Raw genomic sequence first — 23,305 nt, forward strand, 5'->3', positions numbered from 1 at the left:
ACCGGAATCCATTCTGGGCTCAGCACGTAACATTCAAGCTGAACCCTGTTACGAAGCTGCAGGGTCAATGTGTTTTGAATTTTGTCACATTTGCAGTGTTTCGTGTTTTTTTTTTTAAGACACGAAAAGAAAAAAAAAACACTAAACAAAACAGAGCAACAGCGGAAAAACAAAAACAAAAACTCACAGTAAACATAAAAACTAGACTCAGGACACACAGACGGAGAAAAAAAAACAAAAAAACCTCAAGAGAAGCCTCCTGCAAGCAGAACATCCCAGAATAAATAAAACAGGCTTTTTCATTTCTTTCCCCCTCCCTCATCACTCAAAGCTGAAAACAACAAAACAAAGAGACGGCGGCTCTCCGCTGGATTTTTTTTTTTTTTTTTCTCTCTCTCTCCCTTCCCCTCGCTCTCCACGTCCAAGGGCATTCCTGCCAGGTTCGTCGCTCTTTTCCGTTTCATTACATGTCTGGCTCCTATCTGGCTCACGCCGCTAATTGCCTTCTCCAACCTTCCACCGTGGACAAGGCAGAGGAAGCAATTTTATGCAGCGCGCAGCAATCAATAGCAATTAGGTACATCCCTGGCTAATCCCACTGAAATGGGAATCTTGGGAGACGGCCAGCGGGACCCCCAGCAGCACCACCACTACCACCACCACCACCACCCTCTCTCCGCAGTGCAGGCACCCTCCTGTTCCGGGGTTGACGGGGGGGAACGTACACAGACGGCGGCGGCGACCGAACAACTCATTGTTTAGTTCCAGCATCGTAAAGCTCCCACATTGTGTTGCAGAAAATGACTTTGCAGTAATCTGTGTCTAGACTGTCAGCAAACTGCCCAGAAAACAAGAGAACTCAATATTTTTTTTTTTTTTCACTGACAAGAAACACACGGGTCTGGAAATCACGCCTTTGTGATGTCACGTCACGCCAGGCGTGTTGCTCCGTCCGTCCGACAGCGCCTCAGTTCCAAACAGTTGTTTGCTTGTTTGTTTATGTGACAGGGACAGCGCACAGCGTCTTAAGACACGGCAGAATTGGAAGTAGTTTTCGTTCACGGCAGCACGACACAAAGGTTCGGTTCTTATTCTGGATCTGTCTGTCGCGCTTTTCTTCACTCGGATGATTCTCTCGTCTGCGCTACACATATGCAGATTTCAGGCTTCCACTGCAAGGAAACGCTTTATAACAAAGAAAAAAAGAAAAAAAAAAGCAGCGCTGAGGCATTTTGAGTCAAGTGCGTGTAAAGAGCTGCGTCAGTCAAGAGGGACCTGGCACTGTGTCACGGCAGTCGAGGGGTTTTCAACGCACGAGTGTCGCGTCTAAGGCCTAAATTAGCCGATGATCTGCCTCCTGAACCTGAATGCCGGGCCGAGACACCGAGGAACGGGGAGCAGCGAGTCAACACGGAAGCTCCTCTGCATCCCAAAGAGCCGAGCGTGTGTGTGTGTGTGTGTGTGTGTGTGTGTGTGTGTGAGTGGCATCTGAGAGTGAAGCCAGGCTGCCGTGGTTTCCCATGCATGATCAGCCTGGGAGGTGGGTAGGGGGGGGGGGCGGCGCTCTGACCCTGAACGCAGGGTGACCCCCCCCCCCCCATCCCCCCTCTAGAGGTTCCCAGCTCCTCTGGAAGTGGTCGGAGTGGTGGAAGTGGAACAGCTCAGATAAGCGGAACGTAAAGGTCGGATTCTCTGATTCTCTCCCCTCAGTCGCATCAAGACGGCCCAGTTGTACAGCTGCTTTAGTCACCATGGACGACCACTTCAACCTCGCAGTGGAAGCTTTAAAACAACCAAAAACCAGCATGAAATAACAAGTGCGCACCATTTTGACTCAAGAGTTGGAAATATTTATTTTTTTATTCATTTGGGGAAAGAAAACCTGATTCCAAGCTCTTGAAACAGTTCCAGGTGTTGATTTGTGCAAAAGAAGATGAAGTTCAGAAGACAGTTTCTCTGTGGACCCCCCTGACCATCACTCACATACACACACACAGAACATGATTCTTTCTAGCAGGGGTCACCAACCCCCTTGAACCAGCGAGCTACTTGTTGGGTACACAGAGTCACACAAAGGGCGGCCAGTTTGTTTGTTTCAAAAATAACACATTTTCTCGAGTTATAGATTATTGTCAACCAAGTGAGGACACTCGTCATATTCATGATTTCTCACAAAAACAATATTACATTTGACGAACACACTAGACAGTTTTTAAATGTTCACCTAAACCTCCCTAGATTTCATTGAAAGAAAAGCAACAAGATAAAAACACATTTTAGGCCAAATTGTGCTATTTTGAGAAAAGACCTTTGTCCTTGGGGGCTACCGGGTGCCCAAGGACACTTGGTTGGTGCTGCTTTATAGACATTATTTTCACACTTGTGCTCTATCAATGAAATCACCCGGGATTAAAAGCCACCTTTCAAAAGAAAAGACACCAACGGCCTAGCCAGCGGTCTGAGGGTCGGGCACGGGGAGGAGGCGGAAGGCGGCGATGCAGTCGATGAGCCACGAGGACGGCGCCCACCACACCTTCCCTCGCCGCACCCCCGCCCCAGCCGGCCGGTGGGCGCCGCCGCGGCCGTCGAAGACGATGTACTGCGTGCAGAGCGCCTGGTCCGAGCCCGGCTCGGCGTGGTAGGCGGCGGCGTTCAGCGTCTGCGTCACGTCGCTGTCGGGTTTGGGCTGGCGGCTCAGCAGCCGGCCGCCGCCGGCCCGCAGCAGCCGGACCAGCTCAGCCCTGGACGGCTGCTGGAAGGAGCCGTGCAGGAAGAAGAAGCAGCCGTCGAAGAGCGGCGGGAGCTGCAGGCAGGGGAACCAGAAGCATGACGCAAGAGGGGGATTTTTTGGGTTTTTTTTTTTTGCAAAAATAAAATATACATTTCACCGGGTGCCCACAACAGGGTGAGTTGCAGTTGCGGGAGGATTAAAGTCTCTCTCCCTTCAAAGAATGAATCACTTTGCATCTGTTTAACAAGGCTTCTCAGGTTTTTAACACGTCTTCCTCAACTCTTTTAAAATGGGTGTCCTTCGCCGCATGGCGCTGCAGCAGAGCTGCGAGGCTCAGCGCATTTAGCCGCTGACGAATCGTCCTTTCACGACATTAACAGCCTGGAATGTCGGCGCTGTGCACCGACTGAGAGCAACAAAAGAGTGTCTTTTACCGACAGGAAGGGAGTGTGAGTGTGTGTGTGTGTGTGTGTGTGTGTGTGTGTGTGTGTGTTTGTGTAGCAGCGCTGCTTTCACAGCCCAGCGAGTGTTGCTCACCTGCTAAACACTCCGCGGTGACTTTACTTTTATCTGTGATGCGGCAGGTTTTCCTTCCCTGCTCAAAGCGTCGCCTCAGTCCAGAGATAAAACCGGGGATACGACTCTACTCGCGGTTTGAGGAACCTTCTCCAAATTTTTTATTTATTTATTTATTTATTTATGTTTGAAAAACAGTGCTGGAATCTGTAGCGTAGGTGTGAAAAGCTTTTGCCAACGTTTTTTTTTTTTTTTAGTTTTTTTTTAGCGACGGCTCATGTCAAAAATTCAGAGCCACACGTTTTTTATTGATAAATTGATTGATTTTTTTTTTCAGTCCGATCAGCTAAATTGCCACATGGAAACCAAAAAATAAGTGCTTTCATCTCATGCCTGCACGGTTTGTTATCAATTGGCAGAGCACAAAACTTCCTGTCTGGTCCGAAGGACTCGAATCGGCACAACACACCGCAGCAAAATCATCATTTTCACTGAGGACTCGCAAAAATTAAAGAGGAAATCTCCCCACTGCAGAGGCACATTTGGAATTATTGTCCATTAAACGACAACAATTTTCAAAATGACTATTGTCGCGCAGTAATTAACATTTTGGCTGCACCTTTGCCAGACTGCAGCGTGTTTGCTCCGTATCGGCTTTGCCATCTGGGCGATGGCTGCGTCCTCGTTCCTCTTTAGCTCTGTAAACGTTCATGGGCGAGCAAAAAAAATAAATAAATAAAAAATGCTCAACTGCTGCCACAATTACGTATTTTGGAAAGTGGTTTTGATTCTCACTGGGCATCCGTCGCACATTTATGTGGCCATCGTGCAGATGAACCTCCGGCATCGCATTCGCCACCTACTTCAACAAAAATGAGACGAAACGTCGCCTGGAACTCAGTTCGCCCCTCGGCTGCAGGATCTGGTGGCGTTTTGCATGGATTCGTTTTGCTCTGTGTTCACACCTGTGACAGGGCCAACTGCAGACTCGAGCCCCACAGTGGCAAGTGTTAAACTGGTGATGGTGCCTTTTTGTCGGTGTGCGAGTGTTTGGAGATGATGTTTGTGTAGTTTTTTTTTGCCTCTTCAATTAACAAAAAACTTGCAAGACCGTTAAACTTTGTAAATTATTTTAAAAGTCTCAAAACCGCTGAAACATTGTGGGAGTTAGCATGCGAGCTAAGCTTAGCATCTTTTATCCGGCTAACACAATCCTATTCAGTTTAAAAGGCAGATTTCATTGGATATTAATGTTGGGTTGTGTGTTTATGTTGCCGGCTTCTTCAGCACTGGACGCACAGCCAGGTTGTTGACAATTCACAGCAACGGAATTTACGCAAAATGTAGCGGTTAGCATTAGCCATTGCCACTTCCGTGCGCAACACAATAGCTGTGCTATTATAGTCTGCAACCTTTAGCAATTTTTTTTCAAACACCCACTGATATTTCACCGTAAAAAAAAAAAAATCACACTTGTCTCACTAAATTACAATTTCAATATGTGCTTTAAAAAGCAGTTTCTATTGACCCGGCTCAAACTTTGCAGATCACCCTTGCGGAGCCAAGTATTCTGCTGAAGCCTCCGAGCTCCCGAGTTTGAAAAATACGCACACATTCACTTTGCCCTGAGCTGCAATGACATTGAGGGGAGATAAAACAACATGGAGACTGAATTATTGCAGTCGGGATGAATGGAAATGAGGGCAATAAACATCCAAAATGCATGTCATTCATCATCGGCAACAACAACAACAACAAGCGGCACCACCAGCACCACCACTATGCCTTATCGCTGTGACGGTGGGCGGTGGGCAGATTTAGTGAATGGCCATGACGCATTTCTGTCAGCAGGAAGTGTGGTGAGATTTATGACAATGTTTTGCTTCCGTTTCTTTTAAATTTGTATATTTTTGCTTTATTTAAACTTTTTTTTTGTTATTATTTGCCCGCAAGTCTCAATGGAACTCCAAAGCACCGTTTTGAGGAAAAACGCTTCTCTTCACAGCATCGTCGTCTCTCCCGGTGTGTTTGCGAGCTTGTCACTCACCAAACTGCATCTGTTGACGCGACTGCGCCGCGGCCCGTCTCCGGCTTCGTGCTCCGTCTCGGGCGTCCACTTGCCGGCCTGCAGACACGCCTTCGCCCCTGGTGCCGGACGGAGGTGGAGATCGAGGGCGGGGCGGGGGGGGGGGGGGGGGGCAGAGAGAAAATGATCAAGGCTACGGACGGCTAATTACGTCGACTCGGGGGCGAGTGACGAGGCGACGGCCACGAGACGATGACAAAAACTCGTGTCAGACTTTCTTTCTTTTTTTCCACCCCGGCGAGTTGAAAGATTGGCAAAAAGCCGCCGCTGTTGACAGAGGGAGGCGCCGTAGGCGGCGCGTTAATGATGCAAGACGCGACTCGGCTGAAGCAGGAACAGAGTGAGTCTCCTCCCGCTCCCACTGTCTGTCTCTTAAGGTTTCACTGTGTCATATTGTGACTTTGTGACAGTCGGCATCCAGCCTTTTATGCAGAGCGACTGGAGGGGGAGAAGGGCGGGGGGGGGGGGGGGGGGGTGGATCTTTTATGCAGCGTCTCAGAGAAAGGGCATCTGAAAAGAAAGGAAAAGTTTCCCCGAACAGAGCGGCGGCGTGTGCGGAGAGGAAAGCCACATTTTAATGACTCGCTCGCGGTCAAAAGATGGAACAGAACGCAGCGCAGATCAGAACGCTGCTGCTCTTCTGAAAGGTATGTACAGTAAATGCCCGGGATATTTTAAATGATCCATCACAGAAAATAGATTACAGAAATACCAGAGATCAAATCAAGCCTGAGTAGAAATTTTCGAGAATCAGCTTCAACTTGGACAGCAGTTAGAACCGAACCGGGCCTTACAACACTTTGACAGCACACACACACACACACACACACACACACACACACACACACACACACACACACACACACACACACACACACACACACACACACGGGATAAAGTGTAATTACATTTCATTTCATTTGCCTCCCCCCTTAATTACAGCTTTCATTTACAGGGACTCTGCCGGAGTCTTGGGCACAGAAGAGGGGAGATACTGGGGGTTAATCGCTCCGGACGATAGCGCTTAGTGCCGAGGAGCCATTAGCATATTCGCTAATTACGCTCACACAAGTCTGAATAATGAAAACATCTGAAACCTCTTCCTTCCCGAGCCGGTGCAAGAGTAAACAGCCGGATGAGCCGCACTCCATTGACTCCGTGACGACCATCTGAACGGGAAGACGGAGAGGAAAGGTGGGGGGGGTGCAATTCATCAATGGCGGTTCACAGCTATAGTTGCCAACCATCCCTTCAAATACAGAATTGTTCCGTGTTTGACAATACAATGGTCCCGTTTTGAATGGATCCGGGGATGGGGTTCGTCCCGCATTTCCGAGTCGTCTTGAACGTCAATTTATTTACGATGCAAACTTCACAATCATTTCCATAGAGTTTGCTTTCAAAAGCGTCATCTACGGAGCTGCGGGGGAAAACCATCCAGCTTAATTCTAATGTCTATTGGTCACAAAGGAGTTCAAACCATGTGAAAAATAAACTTTTTTGGAAACCCTCTTTGAAGGAATGATTTACCTCGACTGGCCTGTGATGGTCACAGCCCCGAGCACTGCGGGAGGGAGGCCTCCTAGATTTTCCTGAATGAAAGTTGGCGACACTATTCGCAGCTAGCCAGCGCTAAGCTAGCAGCACTGCCAGTCGTGCGGCCTTTTAAGGGTCCTAAAACGGTGCCAAGCGCTACAGAACCAGCCGGCGCCGATTCATTTTCTAATTCAAAAGGTGGTTTGTGTGCTTGTTGCAGACTGACTCTGGTGGCGCTCATGTGTTTCCTGCCAACCAATCACCTGGATGATTCTGATCAGTCCCCTTGGATTTAGATTTAAGCAACGTTCCATCTGGTCTGCAATCACAACGGAGAGTTTAAACTAGCCACAACTAATTCCCCCTGGGATTTAGAGGTTAATCACTCGCCAGTCGCGACATATGACCAACTCCTTTAATATCATAATTGCCCCTGGGGGATAAAGAAGGTTTTCCTTCTGAATTCTTTAAAGTCATAGGTCGTGGCGAACAAATCTACTTTGAAAGCCTGACGGTCATTAAGAATGAAGCTGCGCCGCGGCCAAAATGGCAGTCGAGCTGGATGGAATAGATTCCATTTTTTTTGCTCAAAGCAGAGAAGCAGCCTTTTGATTTTTCTTTTTTTTACTGGAAAATGGCTGGTGTTGAGACAAAGAGCAGGCAGAGAGAGAGAGAGAGAGAGAGAGAGATAGAGAGAGAGCAGGCAGAGAGAGAGATGGAGAGAGAGAGAGAGAGAGCAGGCAGAGAGAGAGAGATGGAGAGAGAGACAGAGAGAGCAGGCAGAGAGACAGAGAGACAGAGACAGAGAGAGAGAGAGACAGAGACAGAGAGAGAGAGAGAGAGACAGAGAGAGAGAGAGATGGAGAGAGAGACAGAGAGAGACAGAGAGAGAGAGACAGACAGAGAGAGAGAGAGACAGAGCAGGCAGAGAGAGAGAGAGAGAGAGAAAGAGAGAGAGAGAGGGGTGAGATCAGCCGCGGCCCGGCTGACAGCCATGACACTCAAAGGCAGGTGACAGAGAGGAACTTGGCTACACACACACACACACACACACACACACACACACACACACACACACACAGAGAAACAAGGACAGAGACAGATCGGATGCCACAGCGATCGCCACGAGGGAGACGAGCTCTGTCGAGTGCTCAGCCTGCGTGGAGGGAAGAGGAGGGGCGGGGCCGAGTGCACTCCTAAACAGAGGGACACACACACACACACACACACACACACACACACACACACACACACACACACACACACACACACACACACACACACACACACACACACACACAGTTCAAGTGCATCTATCCTCGCTAGATAGACGTATATGTGACGACACCCTTGAAGGTGCCGCGGCCGCCGTCCAAACACACATAAATTCCATCAGGGTGACGAGGACGCAGGCCTGCAGACAGCCTTGTTTACCACAAGACACAAACACACACACAAGGTGTATGTGTGTCTCTGTGTGTGTGGTCTCTGAAGGCAAAATAAACTGTAAATAAGACTCTTTAAATTGTGGAGAACCAAACAGGTGACCTGGTTCAAGGATGCTGGGGAGAAAAATAGCCAAATATCTGCTGTGCGATTGACTGTGGACTCAAAAAGAATTTATTTGCTGACATTTTCAATGCCGGTTCTAGAATATAAAAAAAAAACGAAAAACATTTGAACAACAACAAAAAAATACACTTTCCATTGCAGCACTAAATCAAGACTTCCTCCAAATCAAGCTTGTGGGATTCCTGTCACCGGCTGCTACATCCTTGGCACACACGCTGCACTTTGCTTTGTCTGGCTCCACCTCAATGAACACAAACAGAACAAAAGGCGAGCGTCTTTAGTTCACGCCTCTATATTGTGAAAGCCAATCAGGAGCTACTTTAGATCTTGACACACACATGCCAAATTGGCTGGCAGATGCCAACATGTATACGTGTGTATATACATGCATCCAAAATTCGCTACCCGTGCCGACTGAGGACTGTGGAGCCTCTGAGAAAACAAAAGGTTTCTTCGTTTCTTCTTGGCCAGCGTGCATGACAACACACGCACGCAACCGCAGACGACAGCTGGGTATAAAACATGTTTTTAATACCTCAGAAGGACATTAAAGAAGCAGCGACTTTACCAGCAGTAGGCACAAATCAAACGCTGATGTCTCACACGAGTTTGCCACCTTGGAGAGGAGAAAAAAAGATAAAAAAAAAAAAAAAAGACACCGCTGACGCCTCTGAAGCACCTTTGTGAAAAGACTAAAAACAAAAAAGGCTCATCTGATTTACAGTAAAGTTGAGATGTCAACAAACCCGGATTGATTTAGTGCATGCAAGAGTGAATTTAAAGCAAAACCGCTGAGGCTGTGAGGCAGCTGAGCCAGAACCCAGTGGGGATTTTCCAGGTTTCACACGTTACCTTTTCAAGAAGGAGACAACTGTGCTGCGCAGGGGACACATTTTTTTTTTTTTTATATATACATCTCCAACCAGATGAGTCATTGAAAATGAAAGTCCTCTTGCTGTTCTGTAATGCTATTCTACCGGGCTGCTCTTCCCGGACCAACGGCGCCTTTTTCATTTCACAGCCCGAGCGGCACGCAACCTTAACAAAAGCGGGAAAATGGGCTTTATTCAAGAAATCACAGTCAGCGTCCACGACCGCGTCAGCGTCAGCATCGCGCGACCACCTGACATCATTACAATCCTGCAGACGGTCTACCAGGGTGAAAGGCTCAACAACAGACATGGGAGAAAAGCCAGGTTCTCTTTACCGTTCCATACTTTCCTTTGTGTCACAGGCCCTGAGATGTTTCATCAAAGAGTGTCTCTCTGTGCAGCGCACGCATGCACGCGCACACGCACGCACACACACACGCACGCACCAAGTGCAAATAAATGTCATTTGTCGTCAAGGAGCACTCTAATACCCGCGGCAGCAGACAGAGCAGCGGATATTCAAGAAGTAATTCTGCAGGAAAAATGAACCGAACGTTGGCGTCACTTGACGAGTTGAATTACTGCACCTTCGCGGCAGCCGCCGCGGCGGCTCTAATTAAAGCTGTCACCTGCCGCTGCCACCTGCTGGCACCGAGTGGCCGGGCACTGCCCGCTTCATTAATGTTTTGATTTGATTCAAAAGGTCACACAATTATTTCACAACAATCGTCGGAAGGAATTAGAAGGCAGGCAGCCGGCGCTGCAGTCGGACCGCCGCGTGTTTCGCATTCCGGAGGTTTGTTTTCTTCTGGTTTTAACCCGACCTCGACTGTCGAGTGGAATTTAGGGGAAAATGCATTCAGTTCAAGTTCATGCATCGCTGCTTCAAGTGAATTATCCAAAGAAAAGCTAAAAACAGTGACGGCTATCGCAAAGCAAAAAAAAAAAAAAGAATGCAAATGCTGCTTTGTCATGTGACCGTTTTTGCTGTCTGCAGGGACGAGATTTTAGGAGAATTAAAGCTTGTGCGCTTCACACCCTTCAACGGAAACGCCTGCAAACTGCAATTGCACTTCGTCGAAAATCTAGAAATATCGCTTTTGCTTTGCGAAAAACAAATGGAAACGCAGCTCGTGTCACCTTGGAATCATGACGTCAGAGTGTGAACAGCAGCAAGCGCGACAAGGGCAACATACACACGTTGCCATCGAGCCGGAACATTCCGCATATGCGTTTTTAATTCATGCATTTGCCGTCAATCACCTCGTGGGAGCGACAAAGTTTCAGTACTCACAGCTGAACCTGACGACCCAGCAGCCGGCGAGGAGCCCCAGCAGGGTGGAGAAGGTGGTGGGCAGGTCTCCCTCAGGCAGGACCACGTGGCTCACTGGAGGGAGAGGACGACACCAGCCGATCTTGTGAACACACACACACACAACTTCCAGAGGAAACGGCAGATTTAGCCCCATGTTTACAGGCACCAGCAAAAAAAAAGTTTGATTTCAGCTCCCCTGCTACAACTTTTACAACAAGGTGGTCTTAATGGGGTCCCAGAGGGAGGAACAAAGGCTGAGCAAGTCCCCTTTGTGACGTCACAAAGGGCAGAATCTTCAGAACGCAATCTTTGAGCGAGCAACGTAGGCAAAATAAGTTTATTGACAGGACAGACAGACATTTCATATTTGTACCAAAAAGTTTTATGTACGGATTAAACCTCATTCTATATAATGAATTACTAAACTGGCAATAAACCCAAACAAGCCAAAAGGCAGACACATTTTTGTTTTGTTTGAAAGCTAATTATGAAGCTTCGCCTTTTAAAAGGAGCTCGTTTTGTTTGAAAATCCCCGTAAAGAACAAGCAAGTAAACAAAGCCGCCGATTGCGAAAATGTGCGGAAAGGCCCCACGTTGTTCCAATGGCTCCTTTATTCATTCAGCATTGCGTTTTGTTGTTTTTGGAGGGGTTTTTTTTTCCAGCCAGGCTCATCCCGATGTCCCCCATGTTGAGTAAACAAAGTGGTGAGTCAAATACAAAAGCACCTTTTTTCTTTTCATTCATTTTTTTTTTTTTTTTTTTGCCTCTTTTGTTTAACAAAGGGGAAACATAATTACGGGTTAAGGGCCGGGTTCATTTAACAAGTGAGCGCCGCCGACAGCTACACAATGCCCATCATCGTATCGTATCTCTCCGCCGGCAGGCCCCCCCACACACACACACACACACACACACACACACACACACACACACACACACACACACACACACACACACACACACACACACACACACACACACACACACACACACACACACACACGGCTGATTTGTGGCTAACGCAGGAGCATCCGTCCCTTCCAGTCAGCGCTCAGCCACTTCTGAGGAGCTCTTTTACACCGATGCTTACTCATCACCTTGACGCCACCTTCAAACTTCCTTTTTTTTTTTATGAGGGATGATTTCAATTACTTTGGCTCTCTGGCGCTCTCCCGGCGATTACTGTGTGATGGCGCCGCATCACAGTGACGCGTGCGGCATCAGAAGCACTCCTCCGTTACTGCTGAGCCGTCGTGAGTGAACGCGCTCAGGGAGCAACATTATTGTCTTTTGATGTACGTGCAAATGAAAATCAAATAAAGAGGTGGCGAGAGAAAACTCTCTCTCTCATCTATCAGCATGGGAGAATGATCTTCAGTCAAACGTAAGTGTCTTCTGGCCCAAACTCAAACTATAAGTACAAGATGCAAACTAATTCAGTATGAATGGCTGCTTAGGACTTACATCACACCTGTTAAATTACACCACTTCAATACTAATATTCCTGCATCATGGAAGAAGTTGGTACCCTGTTACACTGCATGTGGAGTTGTCGAAAACTGAAGGTATTTTGGCAAGGGTTAGGGTTAGGGTAAGTTCTTGATATAATCTCCAAACAGACAGTTGAAGCTAAAACATGTTCTTTTACACATTAACTGTAAAGGAAGGTAAACTCATTCATTCCTGCCTGTAACAAGCTAAACGTGTAATTGCCTTAAAATGGAGGGAGACCCAGGGACAGAGCTCTGGTCAATGGATTCCATCACTGTCATCCAACTTGGCACTGGAAAAACTGACTTTTACAGGTTGTGGTCTTCTTTCCTTACGCTCATGTAGAACCTTCATGGGCAAAGGCCTGGACCTGGAGCCGGACCTGGACAGATGCCACCGCCTTTCTGACGGCCTTTCTACTTCATGCCTGGATTGTTGGTATTGTGTATTGGAAGTGGAGGTGAAGACAATGAGCGAACGATGTTCCTGCGTGCATGTTCATATTTGTGTACGCATTTCATTTGCTGCAGATCTTGTCGAAGGAGGTGAGGGGGGTAAAAGGGTTTCTGTTCTTTGACTGTATGAATGTGTTCATTAAAATGAAAGTCAATAAACAAATTGTGGGGAAAAAAAAAAAAAAAGAGGTGGCCCGTATGTCAGTGAAGCCAGCAAATCAGAGCACTGGAGGAAAAAGGATCATCTCGATTAAAGAAAAAATATCAAATATTCTCTGGACTGTATTGGACCTGTAAGTGGTCCCACACATCGTTAAGCCTGCACATTAGCAGGCAATTTGCATTCAGATGACGCCCGATTGTGTTTCACAAAATGGCTCCGCACGTTGAGGAAGCCCAACGAGGCGGCGAAGAGCCGCCGTCTTAAAAATGAAATTAAAAAATAAAGCTACCTGATGTGGAAAAGGCGTCGGCCACTCTCCCCCCCAGCAGCTCCGCCAGTCGGCCCAGCTGACTCTGCTCCGGCTGGCCCAGCTTGCTCGGCAGGACCACCAGCTCTCCGTCCCCCATCGCACAGTCGCCCACCTGAGTCGGCAGCAGGTAGTTTTACACTCAACACGCAGCAGGAAGTGAAGTCACACAGTCGAGCGGTTTGCAACGCACCGCGGCGAGACCGGCGGAGGGACCCGGAGACGCGGCGGCTCGCTGGCTTCCTTCCGCGGCTTCCTGGAAAATCTGGAGCATCTCCAGACCGACGGCGTAATCCGCGGGCCGCTTCCCGTCCAGATTGCTGCAGGAGGGGAGAGGAGGAGGTTCAAACGGTGCCGCGCGTCGGTGGCTTCAGAGTTAGCGGTCGGCGAGCGCCGGTCGCCGCTGCAGCAAAGCGGAATAAAAGCAGTGAGAAGTTTGAGAGACACAAAAACCGAGCTGTGAAATGATGTTTACAGAGATGCATTTAAAATAAAATGGAAATATGTACAAAACCAGAGTGAAAGGCAGCTGGAAGGGAGAAAAAGTGTCTGCATATTTCAGGTAAAAACAAATAAAGCCGCCTGCTGCTCCCTTGATGTGACAAGGAATTGAAAAGCTCTCCGCTGCAAATCATAGCAGTGGTGGGGAAAAAACCATGAGGCTATCATCTGCCACAACTCACTGCAAATGCTGCACGTTTACTGATGAGAGCTATGGAAGGATTTCAGACCAGTATATTTTACACCACACTTGCTTCTGCTGTTGCTATGAATTATTCAGGGTCAACACCAGGCTTATTATTCAATAGCTAGCAAAGTTAAAAAGAAAATTGGTTGTTGGTATTCTGGACCGGGAAATAAACCAATCAATCCTTATTATCATTACGATGTTACTATTATTTATCATCCATTACAGGGGTTACAGAAAATCCCACTGAGCAGAACCAGCGGCAGGAGGAAGCGAGAGCGGATCAACAGCAGCTTTCATGCTGGTGGGAGGAAAACTGACCAAATGAGCAGCATTATCTTTTCAAGACGCGATTCTTTGGTTTTTGTCTCTTAGCAACGAGCAGCCAGACCTCCAACGTGTTTCTCCGAGAGCTTGAACTGTGTATGAAACAAATTTAAACAAACAAACCGACAAAAAAAAAAAATCATCTGGGCAGAGAGAAGCCCTCAGTGTCGCTCTCCATCGTAATGGCATCCAATTTGGACAGAAAGCGCCGGCGCTGCAGCCTCCACGCTAATGCATCTCGCCGTGACTCGCCTCACGGGTGCTTCCTGTATCCCCTCTTTTGTCTCCTTCCAAGCATCTTGCAGGAGTCACTCCCACCTTTTGTTGCAACTATACACCACCATGATTTGTTACTTTGTCATAAAAGGAGCTGAAAACACTCTGGAGAGAAGCTTTTTGACGTGAACAAGCAAGGCTTCAGAGCTGCAAGTTGCCTTGAGAGGCCATCGAAAATTTGTTATAGTTTCTCTCTTTATTGCGAGGAGGAGCTGTGTGAAAGCAAGTGGGGGAGGGAGGGGAGGAGAGTCACCTTCAGGGAAGGAGGAGAAAACAGGGAGAAGAGACGTTAAACGAAGGAGAGCCGAGCCCAGAGGGTCGCCTTGGAAACTAAAAAAATGAGTCGTCAGCAAAGATAACACCTGGGGGACAATTAATAGGTCCACTGGTCCATAAAATATTTCATTTGGATTCATACCCTCCAAAAGAAAAACGCACACGCACACACACACACAAACATAAACAACCACAACCTGCGCCTGAATCTTCTCGGCTCGTCGGGAGGCACGTGAGGCGAATCTCCAGCGGAAAATCATCAAGCGTGGAGCACTTTGCTGGAGGAGCCCCGACTCTCCAGCACTCCTTCACAAGCCTCGGCTCGAGTGGCCGAGTGGGAGGAAGGCGGCCGCGGTTCTTCAGAGTCACCGCTAAACCGCAGCTGGGAATCTATTCCGGAGGAAAAGGGGGTGGGAAGCGCTCGTCGTTTTCACCCAGCTCAACCCTCCAAGTGCAACAAGACAACGGCTTGTTCACATCGCAGAAAATCATTTGGAAAGCAACAACTCTTTGTTTTTGGAAGCCAGTTTTTTTGGTGACACAGTGCCGGACACGAAGGTTTCGTGAGTGAAGCACAGAGGTTTGAAACGGAGACACGGCGGAACCGGCAGGCGGGCGGCTGATGAGGCGGCAGGTGAGGCCTGAACGCATTTTCATCAGAAGGCTCCATTAGTTTCATTTCCTTCTTGGCTAATCCACTTTCGGCTGCTTCCGACGGTGGGCGAGGAAACCGGCGACGGCGTGCCGATGTTAAAACCCTGGAAGGCTTAACACACACACACACACACACACACACACACACACACACACACACACACACACACACACACACACACACACACACACACACACACACACACACACACACACACACACACGGTCGTCTTAACCCGACACGCATCTGAAACATCCCCAACGCCGCGTCGCCGTCCTTCAGTCGGGTCTGGCGACACGCCTGTTGGCCGCCGTTAGTCCGTCCAGACTAACGCGTGACGTCCAGCCTGAACCTGTGCAGTCTGGCCGCAGCATTAAACATTAACCATGTCTGGCTGAAACACCTGGAGTGACGACGGTTTACTCAAACATTAGAGTGAATGAAGAGAGAAGGGAAGTGGAGCGGACAGCAACTTCTATTACCGATTATCAAACCAAAAGCAACAATCAACGCCTGATTCATTTTTATTACAAATTCTATCTTTGGAAAGAACGTGTTTCTGCAATACGCTGGCTTATTATATCACTGAAGTAATACAAAAACTCACTGCTTGAGCCGGTGTGCGCGTGTGTGTGTGTGTGTGTGTGTGTGTGTGTGTGTGTGTGTGTGGAGCATAATTATTCCCAGCCAGTGTGCCGGAACCGACACACGCATGCATAAGAGGCACCGAGCTGGTGTTAATTCAGGTCTGCAAGGAGTCGTTCCTGCAGACCTCCATTAATTAGGACCGAGCCAATTTACGGGTGCCGTCTCTTTAATCTGCGAACAAATAGCCTGACCCGACATCACACGGCCTCCTAATGCAAAAGTCGCAGTGAATATTGGAAAAGCGGCGCACTGTAACACATTGGAGGGTATTAAAATATACAAAACGACAACGTGCACCATTGAAATTTGAGGACAAAACCCACCAGGGTGCCAGGCACCGTGCTGTTGTCCTCCAAATGTGCAGCACTGCTCGCTGGACTGGGACTTATAGTCCGAGGAGCTGCAGTTCATCTCTGAGGCTCGCTGGGAAATGTTGAACCCATTTTTGTTTTGTTGAATTGTTTCCCTTCTTTCATTTTTGCAGGCAGCACTGACTACACTGACAATTATTAGTATACAAACTGTTCATTGAGCATCTGCAGCATTTCCATGAGCGGCTAAGCAAATCAAACACAGGAGCTCAGCGACGTGTGGACCCACTGATTTAGAGGATGAAGCCCAAACAATACTAATGAAAAAATAAACATTAAACATCTGTTCATTCAAACCTAAAGCGCACACACACACACACACACACACACACACACACACACACACACACACACACACACACACACACACACACACACACACACACACACACACACACACACACACACACACCTCTGAGAAACTCCCGTGTGTCAGTCACCCCATTGGATGATGCACTAGCAGACATGGTATTCATGGCATCCCTGTGTGTGTGTTTGCATCTTGGACTCATGTTATTGGGGACGCCCTCCCACTGCTTTTATTCCCTTCAGACTCCTCTGCCTCGTGCAAACCATCAAAGTCATCAAAGACATGACACACGCCAAAAAAAACAAAAAAAAACAGCATAAGTGGTTCAAAAAGAGAGATAACTGACCAACACATTGACCCTGATCTATTCCACTATTGATCACGCCGACGTCCTCCCTCGTTGGCGGACATTGCGTTCCAGCAATGCTGATGCAGCACCGAGGAGACGATGGACGATTAATCGTCCGATTCATCTATGCTAATGCACGGCTAATGCACGGCACATGTTAAAATGCAGGTCTGCCTGACTCACTGCGAGTTGAAGAAATTGAAAAGCCGGTTCTGGACTGGACAGCCAAAGCACTTCAATGATGTAACACAATGAAAAGTCATGAATAAAATAAATTTAAGAAAAATCAAATGAAGTTATTTTTCTTTTCCTTTCTTTTTCTTTTTTAAAGGAGCTCCGTTTGTTTCTGATTTTTACTGTTGTACAAAAGATGCAGAACCTGAAAGCATTGATGCTGATGACTGAATGCTGTGTGACGCAAGAGCACTGCATGTAATAAAGATTGCATTAAAAAAAAAAAAAAATCCCCTCCATGATTTTAGGGCTTTCTTTTTTAAAGATTCCAGTTACAGTGTCACCGCTTCTCGTCTGCTGCAAAATCATCAATAAATCCATTATGTTTATAAACACCAAGCGGGTGATGAAACTTACAGCACGTTCTGCGAGGCTCCGAGCCGCAGAAGCAGCTCGACGATGGCCGGACGTCCGTTCCGAACGGCGTCATGCAGCGGAGAGTCGTTTTTATAGCCAGGAGTGTTCAACAGGGCTCCACTTGTAACTAAAACCTCTACAACTGGCAGGTGTCCAAGGTTGCAGGCCTCATGCTGTAAGTAAAAAAAAAAAAAAAAACAACCTCTCAAAAGTCCGCGTCTCCACCTCTTCATCCATTTCTTTCTCTACGTGCATTTAAACATCACATCCTTCTCATTTCAACGACTGAAAAAAAAAAACTGCAATTGTGTATGAGGGAATGTCAGGGTTATTAATTTGAAGGTCTTGTGGGAATGTTTTAAAGGTAGAATGCTTCATTTGTTCCCTTGGCAATTTTTAAAACATGGGAAAGCATTTCATGAGTAAAACTGTTAAAATCCTTCAGGGCTAAAGTGCTGCAATTAAACATGACAAAAATTAGGCAGCTGTGGTTTTTCTCATTGTCCAGGCTGTTCCAGCAGGGCAAACCAAAGGGACACGCTGCTTTTAAGAGGAATGTGCAAAAATGCGCCATTGTGTTTTTCTTTTATCGATTCTTAAACAACCTTGGCCAATTGAAAGTGAAATTAAAAAGTGTGACAAATGTTAACCACAGATTCTGTGAATTAAAGGACGAGTAATTGGAAATGAAAGGTCCAAAAATATGATTTACTGGAGCTGCAAATCAACCACAAAGGCTTTGATCAGTGTAGGAGAATAATTGAGGTGACAAAGTCTTTAATGAGGAGGAAAAAACAATTCAAATGTGATCAGTCTGACTTTCAAGTGCAAAAACAAAAAAAATCCACTTCATAATGAGTTCACTACTGCATCAAAGCCTCTGGTATGATATGAGAAACATCATCTGTTCATCTTTAGATTATTGGGTTTAGTTTAAAAAAAAAAATGAATAAAATAAAATGCACAATTTAACCCAGTAAAGACAATGCATTCTCAGCAAGTTTTGGAATGTGTTTTGTCTCACCAAAGGAGTCCAGCCAGCGTTGTCCTTCTGGTTGGGGTCGGCGCCCTGGTCCAGCAGCTCCTTCACAGCCTCCACATCTCCCTGCAGGAACAGGACGAAACCCCGAGTCAGAATTGTAACCCACTGAGCAGAAGCCATCAAACAAAAGCATTGATCCCAGAGCGACGACGCCCCCGTATTTATCAATCATAGCCGGCAAAAGGAGCCATTGATTCCCTTGTCTGGGATGCAGAGGGAGATTAAAGGGATGTTTACAAGGATTTACTGTGAGGCAGATTATTCCCGGAAGGCTGGAGCTCCACAGTCTGATCACCTGATCATCTTTGCACTCAACTGGGGGGGCTGGGGGGGGGGGGGGGGGCGGCACGGGAAGTGTTTTGCTAGAGTTTATCTATTACAATTTTAATAAACAAATGATTGTCAAAGGTCTGCAAATTGATTTCTATACGTTTAGACTTCAATTGTCCATGACGTGAAAAACTAGGAGTAATGAGGCAGATGGATGACTGTTTAATTTACATTTAGCCGTAATTGTCATGTAGACTGACGTTTCGCATGTTCGGAATAAGACTCATCTCACATTTATTACAAAACAAAGCAAAGGGGTCTAAAATAACAATCAAAAACCTGTATTTCCCAAGTGCCTCGATGAAATGTGGTGAACTGGAGCTCTACCTTGATGGAAGCCACGTGCAGGGGCGTCTCTCCCTTGTGGTTCCTCTTCATCATCGCCGGGCTCCCCGGGGACGGCCGTCGGCTGTTGGCGGCCGGGTTCGACGGAGACTTCCGGCCGGCGGAGGCGCCGGGCGCCGGGCTCTCCGCCGGCTTCTTCCTGCTACTGCCGCTGCTCCTCTGACACGCGGGGCTGCGTGAAGGTGCAGGGTGAAGGACGACAGGAGACATCTGGGATTTCCTCCTCTTGCCCGGGGAAGCCCTGGGCCTCTTCGGGGTGGTCTCCGGCGTCGCAAGCTTCTCTTCTGCTTCGTCTCTTTTCAGGGACTGCTTTGCAGGAGAGATGGCGTGGAGCTGGTCGGGACTGCGGTCTGAGCCGGAGCTCTGCGTTGGTGGTTTCAACTGCGGGGCGACGCCACCTGACGGCTCAGTCTGGGTTTGGTCGCTGAGGACGCTGTTGACTTCAGGGGGATTCTCAGCGACGGCGCTGCTGCCTGGGCTGAGGTTCGCAGAACTCACACCTGGTTCCTCAGCAGACACGGCAGGACTTTGGAAGGAAACCCTCTTGCTGGATCTCTTGGTCTTTTCCACATTGGCCTCTTCTTTGTCCTTCAGAGACTCGGGCTCCTCCATGACGCACCACTGCTGGTTGATGGCCTCCAGTCTGCTCTTTCTCACCGTCTCCACCTTCTGCTTCCTAGTGGCCAAAATAGTGGCAGAGTTCTTCCTCATCGCTGCCGTTTTCTTCACTACCTTCTTTTTGCCGTTGCCATTTTTGGAAATCTGAGAACAAGACGAGCTGGAATCCTGGGAGGACGAGGCAAAATTGAAGACTGACAGGTCACCGCTTTGAGCGGGCGTGTTGAGTGGCTGTGTTGAGTTCCCGCCTTTGGAGGTCCTGCTCTCGGGGACGGTCACCTCGGACCGTTTCTCCACCGTGCAGCGAACTTTGCGGCTGCGGGGGCTGAACCAGATTTTAAAGTTTTTCTTTGGTTTGACAGAAGGACTTTCAGGTGGCGTTAAAGTTCTGACAGGAGAATGGTCTGCACAAGGTGATGAAAACAAACAAAAAAAAAAGCTGAGGTTATACCAAGGAAATTACAGCTCCATAATTTTTAAGTGCAGCTAAAAGCACTCTAACACTTTACTCATTTGAGGCTCCTTACAAAGAAGTAATTTCTAAAGCCAAGACTGACTTGACAAGGCATGGTTCATGTGGCCTTATTCCAATCTTCTGAAGTGCACAGACTGCAAGCAGAAATGAAGTGCACAAATTTGGCCTTTAACAGATCAGATCAGAACTCTGTAAGAACAAAATTACACACGACTTATGGAGCTTTCACACACAGGACCAGATCTGAGTGAAGTTAACCACAAAAACAAAGTAGTGAGGACGATATAAATGTGTCTCCTGTGAGCTGAGAGCCAAGCTGGAGCTCCAAGTATTGCAAGTTGATCTGGGGTAAGATAATGTATGAGTTGTGGATCCAAGTTGAGTGGTTATAGGCAACAAAAGGGCATCAGACATGGTTTAATGCAGCTGAAATGATGAACAGTCGCCAGTAATAACCCCTGACAGCAGGGACAGAGCACTCAATAAATGTCATAAACCACTGCACACCAGCGTGGCCCCCAGTTCTTTGTCAAAACGTGGCACCTGCTTGCAAACTAAACAATGCTCTGGCTAATTGCATTTCATAATTACTGTCACTCTCTGAACGCTGGGGTGGAAGATGGCGATAATAAACCGCAGGAACAAGCAACTAACACCGTCGAAATTGAGGGAAAGCAAAAAAGGTTTTTATGCTTCAATCAGTTCCTTCCAGTAAGCATGTGGGTAGACGCGATTATGAAAAAGACCGTCTAATTATGCCTTCATGCAGCTCCATGGTGCAACCATCTACCTGGTTGATCGGCAGGACTGAGCAGGGATTCCAAGTCGGAGAAGAGCTGCACGATGCTGCTGAGCTGCCGGTTTATCTGGATGTCCTTCACCCAGGCAGGGCTGTGGCAGACGACGCAGCCATCTCCTGCTCGAGGGCCTGCACAGGATCTGAACAGCAGACACAGTTTACTAGAACAAAGCGCTGTCTCTCAGCTGTTAACATTTCATGTAATAATGTAAATTATTACAATATAATGCAGAGAAGCTGTGTAGCATTAGTAATAATCCAAAAATACTCTCATGCATTAAAAAAAAAAATGCATATACTGTATATGGATATACATCCCCAGCTGTGTACAAACCCCTGCTAAAATATCTAAGGGCTCCATTGCTTCAAGACTGAACTGCGATTGTCGCTTTTAGCAACTGTCTCGGCTTTGGATTGACGTGACCATCAAGTTTAGCAGATGTGAGCAATTTGCACCCTTGTTGCGTCAGATTGCGATTGCCCTGCCTACACTATGCCTTTCAAAATAAATGAGGCACAGAAATGTTAGAAAGAGAGATGAAAAAAAAGAAAAGAAAAAAAGAGCCGGCTGCAGGTACTGAGGCGCTGCAGGGAAGACATCTCGCTGCATCACAGAGCAAACAACCCCGGTGAGTGTGAGTGTTGTGGGTGATATGAAATTTGCATCAAGACAGTAACAGAGGGAGGGGGAAAAAAATAACAACAGCCAAAATAACAACAATGCAAACGTAATATGAATATTATCATGATTATGTTAAGGTCCTGTCGTTACTACAATTCTAAGGAGATGCAAACTCTTTCATTCTACTTGCATGTGGTGTTGGTGCGTGCTGAAATGGACCTTCCCTCTGCCCCCACGGCAGTTATTTACATGTAAATAACTGCCAATAAACTGCCATGTAAATAACTGCCAATATAGTCTGGTTTTTTTTTCACAAAACATATTCAGAAGATCTCACTTAAACTTGTGCAGAAAGAATGGCGGAGCAGAGTGAAACTATTTTGCCTCGTAGCGCAATTTAGGCTTTGCAACAACTTCTTGGATTGGATCAAGGCACAAAGCTACACTGTGAATCAAGCCCACAGTTATAACTGCTCATATCAAGGTTTTTGCCATCACGAAGTATGTTGTTACCAAGCTGGGAAAGGTATAGGTGATGTATCGTTGCCCTTTGTGACATCATACAGGTCTGATTTTCAGAACTGGGTCTTGTCCACACGGTTTAATTCATTTATATGTTCAAAATGGACCAGTCCAGAGGTCCGAAGAAACACAATTGTGATTAGACACGATGAGGCACCTTTCACTCATCGTATTAGCGCTTACAAGCGTCTCATTGTTGTGGCGGTGGACAATTGGCGCGCGCACTTGGCGGTGACGCGTCGCTTCCATCGCGTTCGCAGGTGAGAGTGGATCGTAATTAGGATTACGAGTCACACCTGTGTTCACGACCGCACGTGTCATCCGAACGCAGGGCTTAATTAATAGCGAGCATCAGCCGTGTGTTTGCATAATCAACCCCTCTGTAATTAATTGCTGGGAAGATCGGGCCGCCTCACCTGCACAGGAGATGCTCGCACGTTCCCAGACACACGGGTTCATTCATCAAACTCGAGCTGGGGGGGTGGGGAAACAAAACATGCAAGAATGAGAACAGAACAAGAGCGTCTTCTGATGCGCTGATGTTGCTATTGACCCCAGTCATAAAGTCCAGACAACATTACGAGGAATTAAATGAGTTGTTTTAGCGATTAAAACAAAAGATAGCGTAAAACTCACGTAACACATGAGCCACGGTGTAACATTAACTTCCCGGCAGCTTTGTGAGAGTAGGTGAGACAGTATGGCCCTAACATGCCGCAGTAGACGCGTTATGTCACTTTGGAATCTGGTCAACGTGAAAGGCCGTCTCAAAATCGCCCGAAACTCACCATTTCGAGCAAACCAGCAACTTCCGGAAGTTCGCGACGGCCTCTTTCGTGTTTTTCCAGTTATTATTCTGCGCCACGACATCGTCGTCCATCGCTGTGAACTTTGTTTCCATACTATTTTTGCTACACTGCTGATTTTTTTCCGCCCCTTGTCAGTGAAGATTACTGAACGCATGCGCGCTTCCTGGATACTTGCAAGTCCCGCCAGTTGTTTCCGGAAGTAAAGTT

General features: G+C 47.4%; 1 protein-coding gene across 1 annotated transcript; it reads right to left on the reverse strand.

Annotated features, from left to right (window-relative positions):
* Positions 1-1,848: 1,848 nt before the first annotated feature.
* On the reverse strand, positions 1,849-23,277 carry bard1 (BRCA1 associated RING domain 1). Its single transcript, XM_076040019.1, has 11 exons — positions 23,078-23,277; positions 22,706-22,762; positions 21,137-21,285; positions 19,236-20,275; positions 18,561-18,641; positions 17,537-17,709; positions 13,239-13,365; positions 13,028-13,160; positions 10,608-10,700; positions 5,295-5,392; positions 1,849-2,803 (listed from the first exon to the last, which is right to left on the reverse strand). The coding sequence occupies exons 1-11, from the start codon at positions 23,188-23,190 to the stop codon at positions 2,447-2,449; spliced, it is 2,421 nt and encodes an 806-aa protein (XP_075896134.1). The 5' UTR covers positions 23,191-23,277; the 3' UTR covers positions 1,849-2,446.
* Positions 23,278-23,305: the final 28 nt, after the last annotated feature.

The sequence above is a fragment of the Nelusetta ayraudi genome, unplaced genomic scaffold (genome assembly GCF_046127955.1).
Source record: "Nelusetta ayraudi isolate G7.1 ecotype Tasmania unplaced genomic scaffold, CSIRO-AGI_Nayr_v1 ptg000060l, whole genome shotgun sequence".
Classification (NCBI taxonomy): Eukaryota; Metazoa; Chordata; class Actinopteri; order Tetraodontiformes; family Monacanthidae; genus Nelusetta; species Nelusetta ayraudi.